Genomic DNA, 27,805 nt, shown 5'->3' on the forward strand with positions numbered 1-27,805 from the left:
CGCTGTTGGTATTGCGGCGCCCGGAGGTACTAGGCCTTGCGACCAGGCCGGTGGTATTTCCTGCTTTGCCACGCTCGAGGTCGAGGCGTGTGACGTCACAGGGGTCGCGGCCGCGGTTTCCGGTTGAGGCCTAGTCGGCGGCGGTGACGATGCAGCGACGGGCACGGCAGGGGGAATTTCGGGCTCTGCGACGGGGAGCTGGGGCAGGCACGCGGTTTCCCGGCTCGGGGTAGAGACGTCCCCTTTACCTGCCTCCATCCGTTCAGCTCCCTTCTCGGCGCCGTCTCCTGCCTTCATTCCTCCTGCGCCATCCTGAGAGGCGGTCTGTCTCCTCGTCTCGGGCGGCGTGCTCCGCTGACGGGTTTCGGTCTGCTGGGCCATCTCTCGGCTCCACTCCGCCAACGTCTCTCGCTGTACCCGGGCCATCCTCCGTGCGAGGCCCTCCAGCGCGGTCTGTGCACACTCCCGGTCTCGGGGGAGCTGTGCCAGGATCTCCAGCAGGCCTTCTGGAGTGGCGACCTGCAACAGGCTCCTGACCACTGGGTCGGTGCTGCTTGACTCTCCCTCCATCTCCGGGTAGGCTCTCTCTGGACTCTCTTCCAGACGTCTTGTCTCCGGGTGCGCTCTCTCCAGACTGCTCCAGGCGACACCCATCTTTGTTCTCTTGTTCTGTCTCCGCCCACATTGAGGGTCGTCCCGGGGCAACTTCAGTTCCAGGGGCAGTTCTCTTACGCTGATGGACACTTCCAGCATCACAGTCTCTGTTGGTGGGCGCGGTTTCCGCTTTTGGCGCCATTCTTCGACCTGGCCCACGATGGGAGGTGGCCTTTTGCCACCCTCTGGCACGCCCATAATGGCGTCCGCTCTTCCAAGGCGGGAAATCTTTGGAAATGGCGGGAATCGTCTCCCAGTGGCGGGAAACTCCATGGATGGCGGGAAAAAGCTGCAAATGGCGGACAACCGGCGGGAAACGACCTGTGATGGGGCCCGATGGCGGGGACCCTCCGGAACCGGCAGGAGACTTCTTTTTGAGGTAACGGTGTACTTTTCTTCAGGCACGCAGTACCCGGTTGTTGCGGGCACGTTATCCTGCCGACTACGCCAAAGTTGACGCGCCCCCTGGGCCAGTGTTGTTGGGGATACCCGGAGCCGGATCAGATGGGGGTTGTAGTCTCCGAGTGGCTGTGACCCGGTCCGTGCCCAGGGTGTCAAGCTCAGTGTGTGGCAGTCCTTACTGATGTTACTAAAGTTCTTTATGTCGACTACGCCACCCGTTGAATTGCGGTCACTTCGGCCGCCGCTGCAGCAGGGTCCGCTGAGGCTGATGGTGTTTGTGCAGCCCAGGTAGTATAACCCCCAACGGGAGGGGTATAGCCTCAGGGGGTCAGGTGCAGAGGATGGTGGTTGTGGAGGTGCAGTGAGGATGGTAATGAGAGTCAGAGTCGGGCTGTGCAGTTCAGGTTTTGTTTACTTACTGCTGTTCTTGAACCGGTCACTCCGGCCTTAAGTGACCACCCGAGCCGTGCTGCGTCCACCAGGTCCTGGACTCGGCCAACCCCCAAGTAGTTCTGGAGCGTGGTTCTGAGCTCCCTTTCTGTCCTGTCCTCGTCTCTGGCCTTCCCCACCAGGGATCCACCTAAGTCCGGCTCCCTCGGGCCTCTTGTTGGTGAACCCTTGTCTCTGGGTTCCCTGACCCTATGCGTGGTCTGCCTTCCGGGTGGATATAGTGGGTGGCCGTGGCAGATTCTGCCCACGGCCTCCGGTTCCTGGCTAAGGTGTGCTGTAGCCTCTGCCAGCTTGGGATCCGGTACCCTGTTGCCAACTCTTCACCCTCTGATCTAATTTGGGCTCTTGGAGTTCCTTCTTTCTCCCCCTCTGGGTCTTTCTTTCTCCTCTCTCTCTCTCTCTCTTGGCCTTGGAGCTGCTCTTCTCCTCTGCTTTCCTCCACTGCTCTGAAAAAGACTGACAGACTGACCAGCCTTCTACAAAAGACTCCTCTGCAAAGACTTACTGACTGACCCTGATCTAAGATGGTGCCCACCTTATATACTCCCTCTATGTGTGAGCTCAGGTGACCAGCACCCAATGAGCTCCTAGCATTACCCAGACTGCTCCCCCTATCTGCCCCTACACTACTGGGATGTTCCACCCCCCTCCCACTCCAGCCAGGAACAGACACTGTCGTACCTGCACATTTCTCTAGTGGGAGTACCATTGGTCTGTTCCCCGGAAATGGGATGTGTGTAGTGCATGCAGCTAACTGAGCTCAGTTCCACACTCCATCCTTACCCAGGAGTGGAATATCACACCTCTGGGTTGAGGTGCAATACCCCTGTAGCAGCCAAATCCTCAGGGTGCTACACATGCATTTCTGCATGCGGGTTATCAAGCGCTTTTCCAAGCGATTTTAGCATCACTTGGAAGAGTGCTTGACAATTTGTTCACAGTATATAAATCCATGCAACCGGCATGGATTTATAGTAGTGTGACCAAGTTAGTTAAAAAAAGAATAAGAATGGTAAAAAATAAAAAAATAAAGTTTATACTCACCTTCCATTGTCCTCCCAGTGTTTTGTCTGCTGCGTCCGGTGTCTAGCATTGCTCGCGGTGGTGTGAAGGACCAGCGGTGACGTCATTGAGCCATGTGATGGGTCACATGACTGAGTGACGTCATGGCAGGTCCTTCACAAGAGCGCAACTCATACAGCAGACCAGACGGAGCGGAGAAAACACCGGGAGGACATCAGAAGGTGAGTATAATCTTTATTTTTTATTTTAAATTCTTTTTTTTTTTTACAGTTTCTGTGGTACCCAGGTCTGGATGAGAGTCTCCTCTCCTCCAGACTTGGGTACCATCCACACATAGAAACGCATAATACCCGTGTGTACAAATGTACTGACATGGATATTATGCGTTTCAATGCAAGTCAATGGCGGCGATTACGCTGCGTGTCCGCAAAATTAATGGACACGCTGCGGATTTTTGAGCGCAGCATGAATGCTGCGGAAAAATCCGCAACATGGGCATTGATAGTGCGGCTTGTCATTGGGGACCATGGGGGGTGGATTACCAAGCGTTTCCCAAGTGTTTATGCTGCGGAAATTCCGCAGCATATACGCTTGTAAAATGCTACGTGGGCACATACCCTTACACGTACTGTAGACAAATCACACATGTAATTCGCACAAAAAAAACAACAAAAACGTAGCAAACAGGTGTGTTTTACAGTATATACAGCGTTTTTACTGCCAAGAGGGAAGGTTTTGGCAGCAGAAAAAAAAATGCTGCAAGTGAACATAGCCTTAGATGCAAAGCTAGAAAAAGTTGTTAAAGCTAAGAGAAAAGAAAATTCTATACATTTAAATGTGCATTATTAATTTTCATGTGTCTTACCCTCACAGATCACTTTAAAAAAGAACAGTCAAGTCTACAATGAAATCTACTTGGGCATTAAAAGCTCTTACGATAATATTACTTTCAGAGTCTACGTTTGGACAAGTTATGTATGATTACGAAGATGAGGAGGATACGCAAGCAGGTAGGAGGCTTTTTCCTCGACACCCTAAAAAGGCAGAATACATACTTTGTATAATAGTAAAAATTATTGGTAAAATAATAACATGTACAGTCATGGCCGAAAGTGTTGGCACCCTTGAAATTGTTCCAGAAAATGGAGTATTTCTTCCAAAAAATTGTTTCAATTACACATGTTTTAACATACACAGGTTTATTTCCTTTATGTGTATTGGAACAACACAAAAAAAAATTTAAAAAATGCAATTTGGACAACATTTCACACAAAACGGCCATGACTGTAAACCATTAGATTGCCATCAGAGCGAGCACTCAAAAAAATAATATCCTACATGAAAATAGAGTGCACATATGCCTGATGTGTAGTGAGAAAGTGTGAAGAGACGCCAGCTGTCATATGTCAAGTAAATCAAAGTCAAGTCATTATAGTCTACTGTAATACAAACCCCCCAAAAGTAGTATTGTAAGATCACAGTAAAAAAGTGCAATAGTGCATCAAAATTAAAAAAGAAGTCAAACTATAATATTGGAGTCACATCCCCATTTAGAATGACCACCCTGAATGGCATCCATCTTGATGTGGATTTTGGCTAGTTTGTTTTGCCCACAGACAACGGTTGTCAAATAGTTTGAATAGGTTTCGTAAAGTTATCTGCATTCCAACTAAACACAAACTAGAGGGAGACAAGAATATACTAATGAAGATCTTCCAACCCAGAAAACCATTGACCTCCCAAATTTGCACTGATTTCCTCCATCAAGATATTATGAGGCTACTTTGCCATAATGAGCTTTTGGTGACTTTTTCAAGTTGCAGATTTCCTGCTCCTATTATTTAAATTATGTTACTCAGGGTTTTTCATTGCGTTTTTTGTGTGCATTTTTTTTCTGTGTGTTTTTATCGCGTGTTTGACTGCTTTTTTTTTCTCTTTTTGGTGTGTCATGCTTTAAATAAAGCTGCATTGTTTTTGACACTTCCTGGTATTTGGCTTTGACAAAACTTTATTGATTGTACTTAGGTACAGAACAAACGTACGGAAAAGCACTAAAAATTCAGGTGCGTTTTGTACTTGCAGATGTTCTGCATCTACTGCAAGTCTATGGGGAAATTCCGCACAGAAAACTCAGTGCACCTGCAAGAGAAATTGACATGCTACGGATTTGAAACGCGCATCGCAGATCAGTTTACGCAGAGTAAAATAAAAGCACAGTGGGTTGGAGATTTATATAAAACCTATCCACTTTGCTGGAACTGTAAGCAGAAAAAATACAAAGCATCAAAAACTCACCAGAAGCTCATCATGGGAACGTAGCCTAAATCTCAATGGACTGTACTTATAGAAGTTTGCCACCTTTAGGGCCAATTGTTTTTGCTTAACTTAGATACATGTATTTTAGACTAAAAATCATTTTTGCAGTTAGGTTTTATTAGACATTTTGCACCGTTTGGCTATTAAAGAATTTTTGCTTCCCTGCACATTCATCCCTATTGTGTTATGTGGCTATAAGTCAGTGGAGAGGAAAATACAGATAAAAAAGAGTTACAAACTATCCTGGTAGTTTGTCAGAATGAGCTCACTGATGGATTCTTAGATAATTTTTACCTCTCAGCTGATTTATGACCACAGACTATATTATAGGTGATGTACACTAGTAGGACAACCTCTTTTCGATCTCAATGTTTGACCCTGTAAAAATAAAAACACCTATACTCACCTCCTGTGCCAGTGGCGTTCCACCAGTGTCGATACTTGCGTTCCCGAGGTTCACGCGAGGCTGTTATGACCCATGAGCTCTGCGCCCAATCAGCGTTGGCGTCATTGTCCCACCTTCAGACTTACTAATAATCAAGAGGAAGTGCATGGCCAACCGCAGCTATCATATCCTCTTGATTAGGTATACCGGACAGTGATGCCAGCGGTGATTGGGTGTAGGGCTTATTTGTCATAACAACTTCACGTCAGCCCAGGGAACGCGAGTGCCAGAACCGCTGGAATGGCGCCGGCTCAGGAGGTGAGTATAAGTGTTTTTATTTTCACGGGGGCAAACATTCAGATCGAGAAGGGGCTGTCCTAGTAATGTAGAACCGCTTTAAAGTTGAATGTGCATGGAAACGTAAGGCCTGTACAAGCAAAATGGAGTAAAACTCATAACGAAGCCCAAATGTAAAAATATTGTAGTCCAAAACACATGCATTTATGTAAAAAAAGGTTTGTTCCCATGTTGCCCTTTTACATGAAACATAAAGATTTGCTGATTTTATAATATGCGTGAAATGAAAAATACAGTTTAATAAATGAGAGTGCTGTGCAGTTCTGTGTATACTGTCAACACAAAGTTTCATGATAATATATTTTTTACAATAAAATAGCATATGAGCACATAAAATTACACTTTTTTAATATTACTGTTTACAAAGTTGATTTCTTTTTCATTTTAGAAAATGAGCTAAGTAAAAAAATAATAATTATTTAATGGTGGGCATAACCTTTTTCTTTTGGTTGTCGATACATAATGCTTGCCATGTCTAGACTATAAACAGTAGAGCTAAGATCTTGTTATGTTAATGCTCAGAATGCCCACATTATTTTGTATTTCTCTTTGGAGCAGTGGAAGGAAGAAAGCTGCAAGTGGAAGAATGAGGATCAATAAAAGCCTATTGTTGTCTACTCAAACATGTACAACCTACCAGTAAACAAAGAAGGGTGAAACAGGAGCTTTTCTTCATGTTATCACCCCCCTTACAAAAGCGATATGTGCACTCTGATAGCTTCTTCATGATTAGGAGACATCTTGAATCTATGATATAATTAATAAATGTGTATGTAGACATAGAAATATATGGCACGTATAAACTCTGAACATCATAAAGTGATTATTTATTAGGTATTATGAGGTGCGTATTAGGTCTCTACTTTTAGAAAATATATTGCACCAGTGAACAATTTTACTTGCCAAAGGGTTTAGTCAGTATTTCACAATCTGATCAGTTTTTTTTAATACGTTTTCAAGCCATTGTCAAGAGTGAAATTCAGAAATTGAGAAAGTATAATTTTTTACAGATATGATCAATCTATACAATATTATTAAGGTAGATATTTTTTATAGGAATAATTATGGCAATTAGTAAGTGAATGCTCAATAACATTATATAGAGAAAAGTAAAACTCACTCAAAGCCAATTAATGTTAGTTTAAAAATTCAGCAAATTTTCTGTGTTTTCATAAAAAAATGTTTCATCAGTGTCCAATTGGTTTTGGCTAAATGAAGACAGTTAAATAGTTGTAGAAAAACAAATAAGGCCATCCAAAGAGAAATTTCAGAACATACTGGAAAAAGGATACTAATGCCTTCAGATTTGCTGGAACACATTGTCAGAACACCAGATCTATGTAATTAGAAGAGCGTTAGCAATTTGCAATAACACTCCTTTATGTCAATAGAAAAACTTTTTGCTTTATTTGTTCTGGCTAGGGCTTTCAAAATGAAATCGTCTTTGAAAAATATGTTACTTTTCTTTTCAGCTTGAAAAGAATACCGCCACAGAAAGTAGAAACAAATATAACATTTATATTTTATATATGATAAATCTTTTCTTTGTTTTTTTTTTTTATTATCTAGTATAGGTATTTAAGAAGGAAAATTAGGCAAAATTCATACTGATCTGGCTGTTGAAACCATGGGTAATCAGCTGTGATCATTGAAAAAAATTGCAGCTAGCCATTCATGTCTACTCGTTCAGTGGCTGCTGCAGGAAAACAATGGCTGAATATATAATACATGGACAGTTCAGGTTCAGCAGAAAGGGAAGCCTTTTACATACTAACAGCTTGTACACTACTCAGCATATTTACACCCTCCTTGAAAAGTGAGATGTTAATCAATATCTCACTGAACACAAGAACAATTTCCAAAATTTTGACAAGATTGAGTTTCATAGAATATTTTTTTAACACATAACTTGAAAGTAAGGTTAAAAATATAACTTTCATTACAAAATCTTCAGTGTTATTCAAACTAGTTGATGCAAAATGTTTCTTCAGAATTCCCCATAGGTGTCTGATTGGGTTTAGATTAGGAGACATATTTGGCCACCGAATAACTTTTAGCTTATTCTTCTTCAGAAATGCAACAGATGTTGGAAAAGTGCACGTCTATCAAGAGGATGGAGTGTTTGTAGAATCTTCTCTTTCAATATTGAGCAGTATATCTGTGAATTCATGATACCATCAATGAAATGTAGCTCTCCAACACCAGCAGCACTCATGCAGCCCAGCAAAAGGACATTGCCACCACCATGTTTCACTGTAGACACCATGCATTTTTCTAAATTCATTTTTCTAAATGCATAGCGCCTACAGTGAAACATGATGGTGACAGTGTCCTTATGTGGGGCTGCATGGATGCTGCTGGTGGTGCAAAGCTACATTTCATTCATGGCATCATGAAATCACAGATATACTGCTCTATATTGAAAGAGAAGATGCTACTGTGACTCCGTGCCTTTAGTAGACGTGAACTTTTCAAACATGATAACGATCCAAAACACATATCTTCTGCATTTTGAAGACGAAGTTAGTGAAAGTGATTCATTGGCCAAGTATGTATCTTGATTTGAATCCAATCAAACAGCTATGGGGAGTTTTGAAGAGACAAATTAAGCATCACTCTCCATCCAGCATCCAGGCTCTAAAAGAAATCGTTATTGAAGAATGGAAAAATATAGATGTTGCAATACTTCCATGCATGTTGTTCATTCCATGCATAGAATACTTGGTGCTGTCTTTAAAAATCATCGAGGTCATACAGTATACTACATGTAGTAGTTTTTGATGTGATGAGTAAAACTGAAGATTTTGTAATGAAAGTTATATTAATAACCTTACTTTCATGTTATTGATTTGAAAAAAAAAAGTTCTATAAAACTCAGTCTTGTCAAAAAATTGGAAATTGTTCTTGTATTCAATGGGATATTGATTAAAATCTTACTTTTCAAAGGGGGTGTACTCATTTATTCTGAGCTCTGTACATACTTAATACAATTCACAAATTCAGGCAGTAGTTTTGGAATCCTTCCCAAGTATGTCAATTAATGTCACTTTTAGCAAACCTAACAAGCATAGAGGAACCACAGCAGCAAGCTGCCATTGATGAAACATTGTAGTGAAAAACCTTAGGTTTAGTGTCCCTTTAAGAAAAGCGTATTTATCGTTACATTTTCTTTAAATACACAAAATACATGTGTATATTTGTTAACAGGTTGCCGGACTGCTGTGAACGATTTAGTGTTCATTGTTGATGGGTCCTGGAGTGTGGGATATGCTGACTTTGACACCGCGAAGAACTGGCTGATAAACATAACCAGCAGCTTTGATATCGGACCTGTTTACACCCAAGTGGCTGTAGTTCAATATAGTGATCTACCAAGGTTGGAATTTCCCCTTGGGCAACATCGGACAAACCAACAACTTATTAATGCCCTAAAAGGCATGAAATACTTGGGAGGAAATACACAGACAGGACGAGCAATTAAATTTGCTACTGAGAATGTTTTTCCATCTTCCCAGAGAACTAATCTAGCCAAAAACAAAATCGCCATTGTGGTTACCGATGGTAAATCCCAGGATGAAGTGGTGGAGATTGCTGCACAAGCCAGAGCACAGGACATCATTATGTTTGCAGTTGGAGTTGGCTCTGAAATCACCAAGTCTGAACTAGTGGCAATTGCTAATTCTCCATCCACTGACTATGTCCTGTATGCAGAGGACTACACCACTATAGACAGGATTAAGGAAACCATGCAACAGAAGATATGTGAAGGTAATGTCCCAGGATTTGGTTCTTATTTGTCATGCTGAAAATCAATTATTATAACTGCACACCCAATAATTAGGATGCAGAAATGATGAATGCATGTGTCCAAATTCTTATAGCATTTTAGACGTAAAGGAGTTGTCCGGTTTGGCACGTTAGTCTGCAATATCCATACTGCCAGCCACATCCCGACTAGACATGCACGGCCTCACTCAGCTCACTTGTGTACATATATACATACTATATATATATATATATATATATATATATATATATATATATATTTATTATTATACTTGCGTGTGTATATATAGAGTATATATATATATCCGCAAGTGTATATGTATATATATATATATATATATATATATATACAGTATGTGTATTTATATATTATAAGTGTATGTATTGTGATCAGGAGACAGGGAAAAAACTTGGTATATTTTTATTTCCAGCATGGACTTTGAACAGTAATAAAGCAAAGTTGTAGCTATTTTCTGGCTGGTGGTGAAGGAGGAGAAGCATTGCTTTTGAGGAATATTTCCAACTGAACATCTTTTCTCAAAGTGATGGCACTCATCCAACATCACTTAGAAAAGCTGTAGGTGGTCACACATTTTCCCCTGTAGTGTAATAACACACGTCGTCATTTTAAATGAGTGGCCAAAGGTATATACATGATCATTCTGGATTTACTATGTTTTCTAGTCTGGGCAATTGAGGGGGAATATTGAAGGATACATATACGGTATATCATTAATAATCGCTAATAATGAATTTACATGTGATTTATTGGATATATTTCAGCAATTATCCCATTTATCTAAAAGCAGCTTCCCGAAACCCATGCCCATGCTTTAGAAACAAACCCATTGCAATCCTTAAATCTGCTTAGTGTGTATTTACCCTAATAGAGTACAGGTGTTGTTAATCCATTGATTGTGGGATTTTATTTAAAACCTTACAGCCGCAGCAAATTTATATTTTTTCCTCCCCTTCTTCCAAGAGCCATAACTTTTTTTACTTTTCTGCCCACATAGACATATGAGGGCTTGTTTTTTGCGGAATGAGATGTACTTTTGAATGACACCATTAATTTTACCACATAGTGTACTGGAAAAAGGGTAAAAAATTCCAAGTGCAATGAAATTGTGGAAAAACAACAACACAATTCTGACATTTACCAAAAAAACATTGTTCTTACTGTGTACATTGTGTGGTAAAAATGACCTGCTAATATGATTCTCCTCATTAGTATAATTATGGCAATATCAAACTTATTATTTTAGTGGTGAAGAAAAAATCAGAGCTTTGAAAAAAAATCTTTTTTTAATTGTGTCGCCATTTTTTCGAGACCCAAAAACGAAGTTCCATAGGCTTTTAGCAGCAGCCACTCTGGGTCCCGCTGTGCTTGGCAAGACCCGGCGGCTCTCAACAGAGGTGGAATCAATAACTACACCACACATCAGAGTCACTGAGTCATGCTACCCTCTGAATAATGGCCCATATAGTGCATTATAATGTGCCCCACATAGTGCTCCATAGTATAATGACCCCATATACAGTAGTGCACCACACTATAATATGCCTCACATAGTGCCCCACAGTATAATGGCCTCATGTAGTGCCCCACAGTATAATGGCCCCATATAGTGTCCCACAGTATAATGGCCTCATATAGTGCCCCACAGTATAATGGCCTCATATAGTGCCCCACAGTATAATGGCCTCATATAGTGCCCCACAGTATAATGGCCCCATATAGTGCCCGACAGTATAATGGCCCAATTTAGTGCCCCACAGTATAATGGCCTCATATAGTGCCCCACAGTATAATGGCCTCATATAGTGCCCCACAGTATAATGTGTCCCACAGTATAATGGCCCCATATAGTGCCCCACAGTATAATAGTGCATCTTGGTATATGTCCCCCATCCTGGTATTTGCCCCCCATCCTGGTATATGTTCCACATCCTGGTCTATATTCCCCTATCCTGGTATATGTTCCACATCATGGTATATGTCCGCCATCCTGGTATATGTCCTCATCATTGTATATGTTCCACTATCCTGGTATATGTCCCCCATCCTGGTATATGTCACCCATATATTTAATGCACAAAAAAAAACAATAAACGCTTCTACTTACCTTCGCTCCGCTCCCACGCAGCGCAATGTCCAATTCTGTGTGTTAGAGCAAAGAAGCTTGATGATTTCCCGGCTGTGCTCTGAACACGTTGGCGGTGAGCGGTGATCACAGTCTAAACTGTAATACTGATGACAGGCTGTGATCACCCTCCCCACCGATGCCACTGCAGATACTCACCTCACCCCGGACCCTTGCTCCCCGGCACCTTCTTTCCCTGGCAGCTCCTGTCATCACACGCACTGAGCAGTGTGTGTGATGACAGGGGGAATGTACAGCCTGCACCATACACTGCGGGCTACACAAAGATGGCGCCGATCTCCTCCTATAGTTGTGACCTGGACAGTCCAAGGGGCATGCCCAGGTTACAGCTTGAGGCAGCCACAATAGAAGAGATGCGGTCGGACAGTGACTGCAGTCTCTTATGCCCAGGGGCTGCCGTACTTGAGGTGTGTAAATGTTGTGCTCAGACACTTACACACCCACAAATGCAAATGCCAACCTCAGTGGCTGAAGTAAAAAATTAATAAATAAAAAACTATTAAAGTATTACATTTAATTTTGTATTAAAAATAATTGTAAATAATTATTAATACAAAAATAAAAATTGTGGCACCTTCCCTTTAAACTACATATACTGTATGTGTTTTACATTGTTTTTGCACCATACGCAACATAATTCCCAATGGGCAAGTCGAATATTTACTCAAACATTAAAAAGATAATATTTAGAAGAAGTACTCAGTAACGTCATCATTCTCATAGCCTAAACACCTCAGATACACGACTGTGGCTCATGCTCAGCAGCTGATGTAATGCAGTGCACCTATTAAATTTATGAATAGTAATGTTGAAATGCAGCTCATGTTTGTTTAACATTCATAAGTCACAGACCTGGTATATGCCCAGCTCCAGACATGTCAAAAATACATAGTGAACATTGCTGTAAAATTGCTCTATTAAATATATAAAGACCTTAAGAAAATAACCTAGGCGTGAGCCTGCTGACAGGTACTGGAATGAATAACCTGTGCTTTTCCATGTTACAATTGCTAGGGCCAGGGCAACGTACATTGGTAGTAATAATGCTGAACGCAAGTGCTCATTACTCGAGTTGGCAAGGGTGCTCGGGAATGCACCGAGTATCGCGGGTGCTCGAGTAACATGTCCAAGTCCCCGCGCCCGAATGTTTCACAGCTGTTAGCCACAAAACATACGAGGATTGCCGGACAAACATGGGCAATCCCTGCATATTTTGGGGCTGTCTAACAGCTGTGAAACATGCAGCTGCGGGGACTTGAACATGTCACTCGAGCACCCGCGCACCTGAGCACACTAGGCAAACTCCAGTAAAGAGCACTTGCGCTCATTACTAGTAGTAAAGTTATAAACTCTAAAATGTAATAACGTTAGGGTTATCCCTTCCTCCTGTGTCCGGTCTCCATTGAAGTTTTAGCCTTGTAAATCACATCCCGTATTAAGAGATGTAAAGCACAACATAGAGATAAGTGATCCCTGGATTGACATATAGAATAACATTAGAGGCAAAACACCCAATACTTTCTGAATTAGACATTATGAAAAGTTACATTAGTACCTATGAAAAACATTTCTTATTTCAGGAGCTGAGCCCACACCATTTTTGGTAGATGATGGCTGTGTTTTTCAGCTATAATCTGCCTCCAACAGCCACAAGTGGAGCAGTTCTCCATCCATGGTTGTTAGCCTGTTGAATGCCGCTGTCATTTTTCTGACCTCAGGCTGTGCGCCATTCTAACTTCCCATCAGTTCCCTGCAATGTGATTATCAAACACCAATGGCTTGCCATGACAGCTGGGGGCTTACTGAAGACTGTCATGGCGCTCCTATGAACGTCAGCTTCTAGTTGGCTTTCATAGGAGACAGTGATTTGTGCAATATACAGCAATACTGTGGTATTCCTATATATAATACAAGCAATCAAATGATCACCAGTGCAAGTCCCCTAAGGGGATTAAAAAGTAAAAAATAAAAGTTTTAAAAAATATTTTAAAAATCACCTCCATTTTTCCCTTATTAAAAAATAAAGATATTCAAAAAATACCCATATTTGGTATCGCTGCATCCATAAAAGTCCGATATATCAAAATATAAAACTGATTAACCCAATTGGTAAAAACTATAAAGAGAAAAAAATTGAAATGCCAGAATTACATTTTTTGGGTTACCACAACTCAGATAAGAACACAATAAGAAGCAATTAAAAGGTCATATCAACTCAAAAATTGTATTAATAAAAATGTCAGGTCACCCTGCAGTCACACAGCTCCATTGAATGCAAAATGGCGACACATGCAATTTTTTTTTTTATGAATTTCCATTATTTTTAACCACTTAAATAAAAAATAACTATACAAGTTTGGTATCGCCATAAACATACTGAGTTAGAGAATCATATTTCCAGTTCATTTATAAACATGTAAGCACTGAATGCTATAAAATAAACCCCAAAAAACAAATGCATAATTGCATTTTTTTTCTCGCAATTTCACCTCACTGAGAATTTTTTTCCCATGTTGCAGAACATTATAAGGTAAAATGAATGATGTCATTCAAAAGTACAACTCCTTTTGCAAAAAAAAAGACCCATTATATGACTATGTGGGTGGAAACATTAAAAACTTATCGCTCTTGGAAGAAGGAGAGGGAAAAAGGAAAGTGCCAAAATGAAAAACACCTGCATCCATAAGGGGATAAAGGGAATCTATCACCAATATTTTGCTACTTAATCTGAGAGCAATAAACACTAAACTATGGGGCAAGATCGTAGCCCAAACCAAAAGAGTATATTAAGGCTGAGTGCCCACGATGCAGAAATGCTGCAAAATTTTTCCGCATCTCCCTGGCAGGAAAAACGCATGTGGATTTTACATGTGCCAGGTAGAAGCGTTTGTCAAGCGTTTTTGCATGCATTTCCGCATGCGGGTTATCAATCGCTTTTCCAAGCGATTTTAGCGTCACTTGGAAAAGTGCTTGACAACTTGGTCACACTATATAAATCCATGCAACCGGCAAGGATTATATAGTGTGAACAAGTAATAGTTAAAAAAAAGAATAAAAATGGTAAAAAAAAAAAAAATGTACTCACCTTCTGATGGCCCCCGGTCTTTTCTCCGGTGCATCCGGTCTCTTGTACAGCTTGCGATAGTGTAAAAGGACTTTCCATGACGTCATTTAGTCATGTGACAGGTCATGCGGCCGCCGACGTCAGCGGTCACGTGACCCGTCACATGACTAAATGACGTCATGGAAGATCCTTTTACACTATCGCAAGCCGCCGGGGAGCCAGGACGCATCATACAGGAGACCGGGGGCCATGACAAGGTAAGTATAATGTATATTTTTTATTTTAAATTCTTTTTTTTACAGGTACTATGGTACCTGGGTCAGGAGGAGAGTCTCCTCTTCTCCAGAGCCGGGTACCATCCGCACATTGAATGGCTTAATATCCGCATGTGCACATGTAGTCATGCGAATATTAAGCGATTCAATGCAAGTCAATGGCGGCAATTACGCTGCGTGTCCTCAAAATTAACGGACATGCTGCGGATTTTTCCGCAATGATAATCTGCAGCGGAAATTTTCGCAGCATGTGCACAGCACATGCAAATTATCGTTGGGGACCATGGGGCACGTATTACCAAACGTTTTTTTTAGCGCTTTCGCTGCAGAAATTACGAGGCAAAAACGCTTGAAAAATGCATAGTGGGCACGCAGCCTAAACCCGAAATAATTTTATTTCAATAGAATTAAGAACATCAAATAAATCATGGATCTGTGTGTGCATTGTGATCATAATAGAATTGTAACAGTGGTTGCTACAGATAATATGGTGTAGGTATTTCCCTAAGACAGAGCAACCAGTCAGACATATAGACTTAATATTAAATGGAAGCACTTACACGCACTGCCAAAGGTTGTGTGATGTCCCCGCCGCCCCAATGGACGTTTCACCCTTTCTTCGATAGGGGACTTGTTGGGGAGGGGAGGACAAAGTTATCAATTGTAACTGTACCAGTCATGGTGCTGCGCAAGAAGGTGTGTAAGTCACATGACCCTGATCGTGTACGTGTATAAGTGGAGGTATCGCGGCTACATGGCACATGCACCGCTTACGTCATCCACACTAGAAGGTGATGCTACAGTTCAGTTAGTTTTATTTATATCTAGTGAGTTGTAGCCCTCATTACTATAAATGTGTATCTAAATTGGGAAGTTTTTTTGTGTCTAATTGCTTAATTAATCTGAAACAAGCATAATGCAGGAGCAGAGACCCTGATTATCAGTAGAGGACTAGTTGTTTCATATCATGTAGTTCATCTGCTCTGCACCTACCACTGATTGGCATCTTTTTGCCAATGTACAGGGTACACAGAAAGCCACCAATCAGTGGTGTGAGCAGGGTTATTCAGAGCTCATCATTCAGAGAACTGCTAGATCTTCAGGAGAGAAACTTGTAATTTTATCAAAACTGCACCAAGCAGCCGAGTGACACATCGCTGTAATCAGAGTCTCTGTCCCTACATATAGTAACATATGGGCAGCATACAGATGCCATCCATGTGCTATTCCTTTTGGACATTGACTTGCATTGGTGAGATTGTTATGCAGCACTGATCATGGTAGGACCAGTGGCGTATTGCCAATGGTGGCAGGCCACGTGGCTGCTATGGGGCCCGTGAGCCAAGGGGGTTCAGTATGGGGTGCATTATATATATGGAGGACTATGGGGAGTGCATTACACTGAATGGAGGACTATGGGGAGTGCATTACACTGAATGGAGGACTATGGGGTGCATTATACTGTATGGAAGAGTATGGGGTACATTATACTATATGGAGGACTATGGGGTGCATTATACTATATGGAGGACTATGGGGGATGCATTGTACTATATGGAGGACTATGGGGTGCATTTTATTGTATGGAGGACTATGGGATGCATTATTCTATGTGGAGGACTATGGGGAATGCATTGTAATATATGGAGGACTATGGGGTGCATTATACTGTATGTAGGACTATAGGAAGTGCATTATACTATATGGAGGACTATAGGGTACATTATGCTATATGGTGACCTATGGGGAGTGCATTATACTATATGGAGGACTATGAGGTGCATTATGCTATATGGAGACTTATGAAGAGTGCTGTGATGCAGAGTCACTTTTCACGGTCACGCTATGAGACGGGATAGTCAAGGAGTCCAAAGTCAAAGCCAGGAGGGTACGTCATAAACAGAGGAAGAGGCAAAGGTGTAGTCAGGTAACGTACCGTTGGTCAGAATACCAGGAGGATAGCAGATCAGAGCAGGAGGGGTTAAACAGACGGATGGTCAGAACAAGGTCCAAGGTCAGGCAACAGAAGATCAATAAACAGAACACAAGGCACAGGGAACAAACCACACACACTAGCTGAATGTAGGTCTGGCAGAGATCTGGGACAAACAGCTCAGTTAAGTAGCCAGGCATTCACCTGGGATAATGAACACCTGAAGATAACCAGTGCCTGCCAGTCTCAGATTGGACGGCCAAGCTGTCAATCACCACACTGACAGCTATTGCACGCCCCTGTACCAGATTGGATGGTCGAGCTGTCAGTAACTGCGTCACAGACACAGTAAGGGGTGGAACCATGACAGTACCCCCTCTTCTAAGGGGGGTCACCGGACCCCCAGGCTTCCCAGGAAACTTTAGATGGAAGGCCCTGACTAACCGATCGGCCTTCACATCTCGAGCAGGGACCCATGATCTCTCCTCTGGTCCATATCCCCTCCAGTGGATGAGGTACTGGAGGGAATTACGGACCCTACGAGAATCCACCATTCTCTGAACCACATACTCCAAGCCATCATCAACTGACACTGGAGGAGGCGGGGACGATGGAGACAATACCGAAGGGACAAATTCCTTTAATAGGGATTTATGGAAGACGTTAGGGATGCGAAGGGATGGAGGAAGCTTTAATCTGAATGCCACTGGATTGAAAACCTCAAGGATCTCATAAGGACCAATAAAATTTGGACCCAACTTTGCCGACGGCACTTTAAGTTTAATGTTCCTTAACAAACCTTATCCCCAATGTTAAAAACAGGACCCACTGAACGTCTTCTATCGGTCTTCAGTTTTTGGCAAGTCTGAGCAGTCCCAATATTCTTTTGAACCCCCTTAAACATCCCCAAGTCTTTGTATGGCTACCTCCACCCCAAGACATTCAGAATTAAGTCTAGAAAATTCACCAAAATGCGGATGAAAACCATAATTACAGAAAAACTGAGAGGTTCCAGTAGACTGATTAACTCGACTAAGTCAAAGTCAGCGAGAGGTAAAAACGAAGACCAGTCCTCCTGCTGAGCTGCCACAAAAAAACTTAAAATTTGTTCCAAAGATTGATTTGTCCTCTCAGTCTGACTGTTGGTCTCAGGGTGGTAAGAAGATGAAAATGACAATTCAATCCCAAGCTTATTACAAAAAGCTCTCCAGAATTTAGAGACAAATTGTACTCCGCTATCCGACACAATGTTAAGAGGGATACCATGTAACTTTGCAATATGGGAAATAAACAACCTGGAGAGTGTCTCTGCTTAGGTGATCCTGACAAGGCAACAAAATGAGCTTGTTTGCTGAATCGGTCCACTACCACCCAGATAGCAGTTTTCCCATCAGACAGAGGCAAATCCGTGATGAAATCCATGGACAAATGAGTCCATGGTCTTTCTGGAATTGGCAATGGAGCCAATTCCCCGGCCGGTCGCCTACGACTGACTTTAGCACGTGCGCAGACCTCACAAGCAGATACAAAATCTTTGATATCATTATGCATGGACGGCCACCAAAAAAGTCTGACAATGCCTTTCCGTGTAGCAATAACCCCAGGATGACCACTCAAGACGGAATCATGAAATTCCTGTAACACACGTAATCTTAGGTACACAGGCACAAATAATTTAGACCCTGGAGTAGCAGGAGGAGCCAATGACTGGGCATTACGGATCTGCTCCTCCAATTCTGAGGTTACCATAGAAACCACAATACCCTGAGAAATAATGGAGGATGGAGGTTCTGGAGGAGAAACTGGATCGAGACTACAAGATAATGCGTCAGCTTTCACATTCTTAGACCCCGGTCTGAATGTAATAGAAAAATTAAACCTTGAGAAAAACAAGGACCATCTGGCCTGTCTGGGAGTTAACCTTTTAGCTGACTCAATGTAGGCTAGATTCTTGTGATCAGTGACCACAGTAACTGGATGAACCGCCCTCCAAAAATTGCCTCCATTCCTCAAAGGCTAATTTTACAGAAAATAACTCACGATTACCAACATCATAATTTCTTTCCGCCGGCAAAAATTTTTTAGACAAAAAAAGCACATGGACGCAAGTTAGTCAGAGTTTTGGGCCCCTGTGACAAAACCACCCCTACTCCGACCTCCTAAGCATCCTCCTCTACAATGAATGGTTCTTGGAGATCAGGTTGGATCAGAATGGGGGCTGACATGAAACACTCTTTTAATTTTTCGAAAGCCCTGATAGCACCCGGCGACCATACCTTGAGATTAGCCCCCTTACGTGTCAGGTCAGTAAGAGGTTTAGCAATCTGAGCGAAACCCTTGATAAATTTCCTATAATAGTTGGCAAATCCCAGAAATCGTTGCAAAGCTTTAAGATCACGAGGCTGAACCCAGTCAATTATGGCCTGTATCTTCCCAGGGTCCATCTTAAACCCTTCTGCTGACAAGATGAACCCCAAGAATGAAATTTCCTGAACAGAAAAAAAACACATTTCTCTAATTTAGCAAACAAGGAGTTCTCCCTTAATCTTTGTAACACAATCCGGACATGTTCCTGATGAGAATCCAAGTCTGGAGAGAAAATTAGAATATCATCCAGGTAAATCACAACATATCTTCCAATGCAATCAGAGAAAATATCATTCATAAAATTTTGAAACACAGCAGGTGCATTGGATAATCCAACTGGCATGACAAGGTTTTCAAACAGACACTCAGACGTTAAAAACGCCATTTTCCACTCATCACCCTGCCGAATGCGTATCGAAATGTAAGCCCCTCTAAGATCAAGTTTAGAGAACACCCTGGTCCCCAGAACCTGATTATATAGGTTGGGGATGAGTGGAAGTGGGTACATATTTTTAACCGTGATTTTGTTTAGTTCTCGGAAATCGAGGCAAGGACGGAGACCCCCATCTTTCTTTTCTACGAAGAAAAATCCAGCAGCTACCGGAGAGGAGGAAGGACGGATATGACCCTTCGGTAAACTTTCATTAACATATTCTTTCATGGTGGCCAGTTCAGGCCCAGAAAATTGTAAAGGCGAGCTTTAGGCAATTTGGCACTAGGAATAAGATCAATAGGTCAATCATAAGGACGATGGGGGGGGTAGTATCTCCGCCTCTTTCTCCGAGAACATACACTACCGCTCAAAAGATTGGGGTCACCCAGACAATTTTGTGTTTTCCATGAAAACTCATACTTTTATTTATCAAATGAGTTGCAAAATGAATAGAAAATATATTCCAGACGGTGACAAGGTTAGAAATCGTGATTTTTATTTGAAACAATAATTTTCTCCTTCAAACTTTGCTTTCGTCAAAGAATGCTCCCTTTGCAGCACTTACAGCATTGCAGACCTTTGGCATTCTAGCTGTTAATTTGCTGAGGTAATCTTGAGAAATTTCACCCCATGCCTCCTGAAGCCCCTCCCACAAGTTGGATTGGCTTGATGGGCACTTTTCGCATACCATACGGTCAAGCTGCTCCCACAACAGCTCAATGGGGTTGAGATCTGGTGACTGCGCTGGCCGCTTCATTACAGATAGAATACCAGCTGCCTGCTTCTTCCCTAAATAGTTCATGTGACGCGCCCCCTGGGCCAGTGTTGTTTGGGGGATACCCGGAGCCGGATCAGATGGGGGTTGTAGTCTCCGAGTGGCGGTGACCCGGTCCGTGCCCAGGGTGTCAAGCTCAGTGTGTGGCAGTCCTACAGATGTTGCTGGATGTTCTTTAGTGTCGACTACGCCACCCGTTGATTTGCGGTCAATACGGCCGCCGCTGCAGCAGGGTCCGCTGAGGCTGGTGGTGTGTGTGCAGCTTCTGGTAGTATAACCCCCAACGGGAGGGGTATAGCCTCAGGGGGTCAGTTGTAGAGGGTGGTGGTTGTGGTGGTGCAGTGAGGGTGGTAATAAGACTCAGAGTCGGGCTGTGCAGTTCAGGGTTTTTACTTACTGCTGTTGTGCTGGTCACTCCGGCCTTGAGTGACCGCCCGAGCCGTGCTGCGTCCACCAGGTCCTGGACTCGGCCAACCCCCAGGTAATTCTGGAGCGTGATCCTGAGCTCCCTCTCTGACGTTCCTTTTCTCTGGCCTTCCCCACCAGGGATCCACTTATGTCCGGCTCCCTCGGGCCTCTTGTTGGTAAAACCCTTGTCTCTGGGTTCCCTGACCCTATACTCGGTGTGCCTTCGCAGTGGATTTAGTGGGGGGTCGTGGCAGATCCTGCCCACAACCTCCGGTCTCTGGCTGAGGATTAGTGCCCTCCACCAGCTTGGGATCCGGTACCCTTGTGCCAACCCTTCTGGTTGTATTTGGGCTCTTGGGGTTCCCTCTTCTTCCCCTCTGGGTCCTTTTCTTCTCCTCTCTCTCTTCTTTCAGGACTGCTTGACCCTCTACAAAAGACTGACTGGTAACTGTCTGCCTGTCTGACCCTGATCTAAGATGGTTCCCACCTTATATACTCCCTCTATGTGTGAGCTCAGGTGACCAGCACCCAATGAGCTCCTAGCATTACCCAGACTGCTCCCCCTATCTGCCCCTACACTACTGGGATGTTCCACCCCCCTCCCACTCCAGCCAGGGACAGACACTGTCGTACCTGCACATATACCTAGTGGGAGTACCATTGATCTGTCCCCCGGAAATGGGATGTATGTAGTGCATGCAGCCTACTGAGCTCAGTTCCACACTCCATCCTTACCCGGGAGTGGAATATCACACCTCTGGCTTGAGGTGCAATACCCCTGTAGCAGCCGAATCCTCAGGGTGCTACATTCCCCCCTGGTAAATCACAGCACGTCCTCGGGCTGTAAGAGAATAAAAACATCAAACATACAAATTTTCATAACAACAATAACATATAAAACATTATATATATATTAACACTCTTGCTCCTCCGGCCACGGTGCGACTTGTGACCGGGTAAAGTGCGACAGTCTCTTGTAGAAAAACGGTTTCCTTATAAAACCAATAGGGGGCGCCTTAGAAAGCGCAACTATATACAGGGGGAAAGTGGCCGCTCTCAGTCCTCGGCCAGGTATAAGGAAGGAATGACCGCTCTCAGTCCTCGGTCAGTGGGATTAAGGGACACACGGGTTAACAGTTCACACTTGTCCCAACGGGGACATATTTAAAGCAGCAACAGTTCACTGTACCCCGACGGGTAACTATTTACAGTCTCTTTACCGTACTTTAACGACGGCGTCCTCCTGCTCCTTCTTTGTCTTCAGACCCGTCCGGGTCCTCTTGCTCCTCCTCACACCGCAGCTCCTCCTCCGTCAGGCGATGCACATGGAGGGCGTAGGGTCCTTTGGCACACTTGTGCCGGGTGAACGTGACCTCGTCCCCTACATATAGGTCACGACCTCTGTGTCCCTCCGGCAGATGGCTTTCTACGTCTCTGCGGGTTACAAAGACGTCGCCGGGGGTATGATGGTCTCTTATGAAGCCCCACCCATGCTGCAGGTTGAATTTAATCACAGTCCCGGTGGTACGGGGACCATGAGCTGCACGGGGGTTCCTCCTGGTCCGGCTCTTCTGCCCTGCGCTCTGTTCCTGCAGCCGCTGCTCACGGATCCGCCTCTCTTTCCGCTCTTGCTCGAAGGCTGCCAACTGCTGGCGGCAGCACTCCACTCGCTCTGCTGCGGCTGCCCGCATTTCTTGAGTGAACCCCATGAGGTCTCCTCCGGTGGGGTCCCACTCGAATTGTGCTTCTTCTAGCGGGAGCGGGGTTCTCCTGACGGGCTTCGGAGCCGGAATCAGGGGCTCGCACAGGGGCCTTGCTCTTTGGAGTTCCAGTTGGTAGTACTCCTGAGGCCATACAAAGGGCTGCCCATCCGGGCACGTGTGCTGGGCAAATAGATCTTCGCCCAGGTGCGGCACTCGAGATGTTGAGGGCGCGTTGATGGTAGCGGCGCCCGGGTTGACCAGGCCTTGCGACCAGGCTTGGGGCACCCTAAAGGTAAAGGGCACCGTAAGGACGGCGGCGCCCGGGGGTACTCGGCCCTGCGACCAGGCCGGTGGCTCCGCGGAGGTAGGGGGCGCTGTTGGAATTGCGGCGCCCGGAGGTACTAGACCTTGCGACCAGGCCGATGGTATTTCCTGTTTCGCCGCGCTCAGGGTCGAGGCGTGTGACGTCACAGGGGTCGCGGCCGCGGCTTCTGCTTGAGGCCTAGTCCGGCACGGTGACGATGCAGCGACGGGCACGGCAGGGGGAATTTCGGGCTCTGCGACGGGGAGCTGGGACAGGTACACGGTTTCTCGGCTCGGGGTAGAGACGTCCCCTTTACCTGCCTCCGTCCGTTCAGCTCCCTCCTCGGCGCCGTCTCCGTCCTTCACTCCTCCTGCACCATCCTCAGAGGCGGTCTGTCTCCTCGTCTCGGGTGGCGTGCTCCGCTGACGGGTTCCGGTCTGCTGGGCCATCTCACGGCTCCACTCCGTCAGCGTGTCTTGCTGCACCTGGGCCATCCTCCGTGCGAGGCCCTCCAGCGCGGTCTGTGCACACTCCCGGTCTCGGGGGAGCTGTGCTAGGATCTCCACTAAGCCTAGTGGGGTTGTTGCTTGCAGCAGGCTCCTGACCACTGGGTCGGTGCTGCCTGTCTCTCCCTCCATCTCCGGGTACGCTTTCTCTGGACTCCTCTCCAGACTTCTTGTCTCCGGGTGCGCTCTCTCCAGACTCCTCCAGGCTGCACCCATCTTTGCTCTTTTGTTCCGTCTCCGCCCACATTGAGGGTGGTCCCGGGGCAACTTTGTGATTGTCAGTTCCAGGGGCAGTTCTCTCACGCTGATGGACACTTCCAGCATCACAGTCTCTGTTGGTGGGCGCGGTTTCCGCTTTTGGCGCCATTCTTCGACCTGGCCCACGATGGGAGGTGGCCTTTTGCCACCCTCTGGCACGCCCATAATGGCGTCCGCTCTTCCAAGGCGGAAAATCTTTGGAAATGGCGGGAATCGTCTCCCAGTGGCGGGAAACTCCATGGATGGCGGGAAAAAGCTGCAAAAGGCAGACAACCGGCGGGAAACGACCTGTGATGGGGTCCGTTGGCGGGGACCCTCCGGAACTGGCGGGAGACTTCTTTTTGAGGTAACGGTGAACTTTTCTTCAGGCACGCAGTACCCGGTTGTTGCGGGCACGTTATCCTGCCGACTACGCCAAAGTTGACGCGCCCCCTGGGCCAGTGTTGTTTGGGGGATACCCGGAGCCGGATCAGATGGGGGTTGTAGTCTCCGAGTGGCGGTGACCCGGTCCGTGCCCAGGGTGTCAAGCTCAGTGTGTGGCAGTCCTACAGATGTTGCTGGATGTTCTTTAGTGTCGACTACGCCACCCGTTGATTTGCGGTCAATACGGCCGCCGCTGCAGCAGGGTCCGCTGAGGCTGGTGGTGTGTGTGCAGCTTCTGGTAGTATAACCCCCAACGGGAGGGGTATAGCCTCAGGGGGTCAGTTGTAGAGGGTGGTGGTTGTGGTGGTGCAGTGAGGGTGGTAATAAGACTCAGAGTCGGGCTGTGCAGTTCAGGGTTTTTACTTACTGCTGTTGTGCTGGTCACTCCGGCCTTGAGTGACCGCCCGAGCCGTGCTGCGTCCACCAGGTCCTGGACTCGGCCAACCCCCAGGTAATTCTGGAGCGTGATCCTGAGCTCCCTCTCTGACGTTCCTTTTCTCTGGCCTTCCCCACCAGGGATCCACTTATGTCCGGCTCCCTCGGGCCTCTTGTTGGTAAAACCCTTGTCTCTGGGTTCCCTGACCCTATACTCGGTGTGCCTTCGCAGTGGATTTAGTGGGGGGTCGTGGCAGATCCTGCCCACAACCTCCGGTCTCTGGCTGAGGATTAGTGCCCTCCACCAGCTTGGGATCCGGTACCCTTGTGCCAACCCTTCACCCTTCTGGTTGTATTTGGGCTCTTGGGGTTCCCTCTTCTTCCCCTCTGGGTCCTTTTCTTCTCCTCTCTCTCTTCTTTCAGGACTGCTTGACCCTCTACAAAAGACTGACTGGTAACTGTCTGCCTGTCTGACCCTGATCTAAGATGGTTCCCACCTTATATACTCCCTCTATGTGTGAGCTCAGGTGACCAGCACCCAATGAGCTCCTAGCATTACCCAGACTGCTCCCCCTATCTGCCCCTACACTACTGGGATGTTCCACCCCCCTCCCACTCCAGCCAGGGACAGACACTGTCGTACCTGCACATATACCTAGTGGGAGTACCATTGATCTGTCCCCCGGAAATGGGATGTATGTAGTGCATGCAGCCTACTGAGCTCAGTTCCACACTCCATCCTTACCCGGGAGTGGAATATCACACCTCTGGCTTGAGGTGCAATACCCCTGTAGCAGCCGAATCCTCAGGGTGCTACACATGCATAATTTGGAGGTGTGCTTTGGGTCATTGTCCTGTTGTAGGATGAAATTGGCTCCAATCAAGTGCTGTCCACAGGGTATGGCATGGTGTTGCAAAATGGAGTGATAGCCTTCCTTATTCAAAATCCCATTTACCTTGTACAAATCTCCCACTTTACCAGCACCAAAGCAACCCCAGACCACATTACCTCCACCATGCTTGACAGATGGCATCAGGCACTCTTCCAGCATCTTTTCAGTTGTTCTGCGTCTCACAAATGTTCTTCTGTGTGGTCCAAACATCTCAAACTTTGATTCGTCTGTCCATAAAACTTTTTTCCAATCTTCCTCTGTCCAGTGTCTGTGTTCTTTTGCCCATATTAATATTTTCCTTTTATTAGCCAGTCTCAGATATGGCTTTTTCTTTGCCACTTTGCCCTGAAGGCCAGCATCCCGGAGTCGCCTCTTCACTGTAGACGTTGACACTGGCGTTTTGCGTGTACTATTTAATGAAGCTGCCAGTTGAGGAGCTGTGAGGCGTCGATTTCTCAAACTAGAGACTCTAATATACTTGTCTTGTTGCTCAGTTGTGCAGCGGGGCCTCCCACTTCTCTTTCTACTCTGGTTAGAGCCTGTTTGTGCTCTCCTCTGAAGGGAGTAGTACACACCGTTGTAGGAAATCTTCAGTTTCTTGGCAATTTCTCGCATGGAATAGCCTTAATTTCTAAGAACAAGAATAGACTGTCGAGTTTCACATGAAAGTTCTCTTTTTCTGGCCATTTTGAGAGTTTCATAGAACAAACAAATGTAATGCTCCAGATTCTCAGCTAGCTCAAAGGAAGGTGAATTTTATATCTTCTCAAATCAGCCAAACAGTTTTCAGCTGGGCTAACATACATAACATGCAAGGGTTTTCTAGGGTTTTCTAAACATCCATTAGCCTTCTTACACAGTTAGCAAACCGAATGTACCATTAAAACACTGGAGTGACGGTTGTTGGAAATGGGCCTCTATACACCTATGTAGATATTGGAATAAAAACAAGACGTTTGCAGCTAGTATAGTCATTTACCACATTAACAATGTATAGAGTGTATTTCTGATTCATTTAATGTTAGCTTCATTGAAAAAAATGTGCTTTTCTTTCAAAAATAATGAAATTTCGAAATGACCCCAAACTTTTGAACGGTAGTGTATCTCCGAAGTCCTTCAGATACCCCGGCAGACCCTTCAGACTAGCGGAGCATATTTGTACAGTTTTTAGACATTTCTTGCAACAATTGGAGCTCCATTTAACAATCTCCCGCTGAAACCAATCAATCACAGGATTGTGAATCTACAACCATGGGAGCCCCAGTACCAACCCAGCAGGCAAATTATCCAATACAAAACATGAGATGGGACTCTGGCATTCTTTAACCAGATCCTGAGTCATCTGCTTCAGATTCACCACCTAATCACAAAGAGTGTGTACAGTCTCCATACTGGCGGAAAAGAAAAACGTATGAGCCAGACGTAATGTGACGCTGAGTCACTTTTCACTGGCAGGCAGTGACACGGGATAGTCAAGGAGTCCAAAGTCAAAGCCAGGAGGGTACGTCATAAACAGAGGGAAGAGGCAAAGGCGTAGTCAGGTAACGTACCGTTGGTCAGAATACCAGAAGGATAGCATATCAGAGCAGAAGGGGTTAAACAGACGGATGGTTAGAACAAGGTCCAAGGTCAGGCAACAGAAGATCAATAAACAGAACACAAGGCACAGAGAACAAACCACACACACTAGCTGAATGTAGGTCTGACAGAGATCTGGGACAAACAGCTCAGTTAAGTAGCCAGGCATTCACCTGGGATATTGAACACCTGAAGATAGCTAGTGCCTCCCAGTCTCAGATTAGACAGCCGAGCTGTCAATCACCACACTGACAGCTATTGTATGCCCCTGTACAAGATTGGATGGTCGAGCTGTCAATCACAGTACTGACAGCTCCAGCACGCCCTGTACAAGATTGGATGGCTGAGCTGTCAGTAACTGCATCCCAGACACAGTGAGGGGTGGAACTGGGCAAGTGCTTTATTCTATATGGAGACCTATGGGGAGTGCATTATACTATATGGAGGACTATGGGGTACATTATGCTATATGGAGTCTTATGAAGAGTGTATTATATTATATGGAGGACTATGGGGTGAATTATGCTATATGGAAATCTATGGGGAGTGCATTATACTATATGGAGGACTATGGGATGCATTATATTGTATGGAGACCTATGGGGAGTGCATTATACGATATGGAGTGCTATGTTGGGACTACTATAATATTTGGAGGGCTATGTGCAGGTCATTATAACATTTGGAGGGCTATGTGGGAGCCTTTATACTTTATGGAGGGCTATGTGGGGGCCATTATACTGTATGCAAGACATTATATAGTGTGAAGGTTTTTGTGGGTTCTATCATGCATTGTGAGGGCCATTATACTGTTTGGAGGGCTAGTGGGGGCTATTATACAGTGGGGTGAGGTGTGGGGCTGCATGGAGGGCTGTGTGGGGGTCACAATTGAGGGATCATACTGTGTTGGAGTCACCATACTGTACTGTGATCACCACAAAGAGCACACACTGCGCTCAGGGCCGGAGTCAC

At 45.0% G+C, this 27,805-nt stretch overlaps 1 protein-coding gene across 1 annotated transcript in view; it reads left to right on the top strand.

The window, feature by feature from the left end:
- Positions 1–27,805, top strand: part of LOC141265547 (uncharacterized) — a 160,663-nt gene that overhangs the window by 23,879 nt on the left and 108,979 nt on the right. The window contains exons 2-3 of the mRNA XM_073678741.1: positions 3,403–3,539; positions 8,795–9,355. Of these exons, the coding sequence (XP_073534842.1) occupies positions 3,434–3,539; positions 8,795–9,355 (667 nt within the window). The 5' untranslated portion in view covers positions 3,403–3,433. The remainder of the gene's footprint in view (positions 1–3,402; positions 3,540–8,794; positions 9,356–27,805) is intronic.

Source organism: Phyllobates terribilis, unplaced genomic scaffold, assembly GCF_046119375.1.
Source record: "Phyllobates terribilis strain yellow unplaced genomic scaffold, ASM4611937v1 Scaffold_4__5_contigs__length_816908805, whole genome shotgun sequence".
Taxonomy (NCBI): domain Eukaryota; kingdom Metazoa; phylum Chordata; class Amphibia; order Anura; family Dendrobatidae; genus Phyllobates; species Phyllobates terribilis.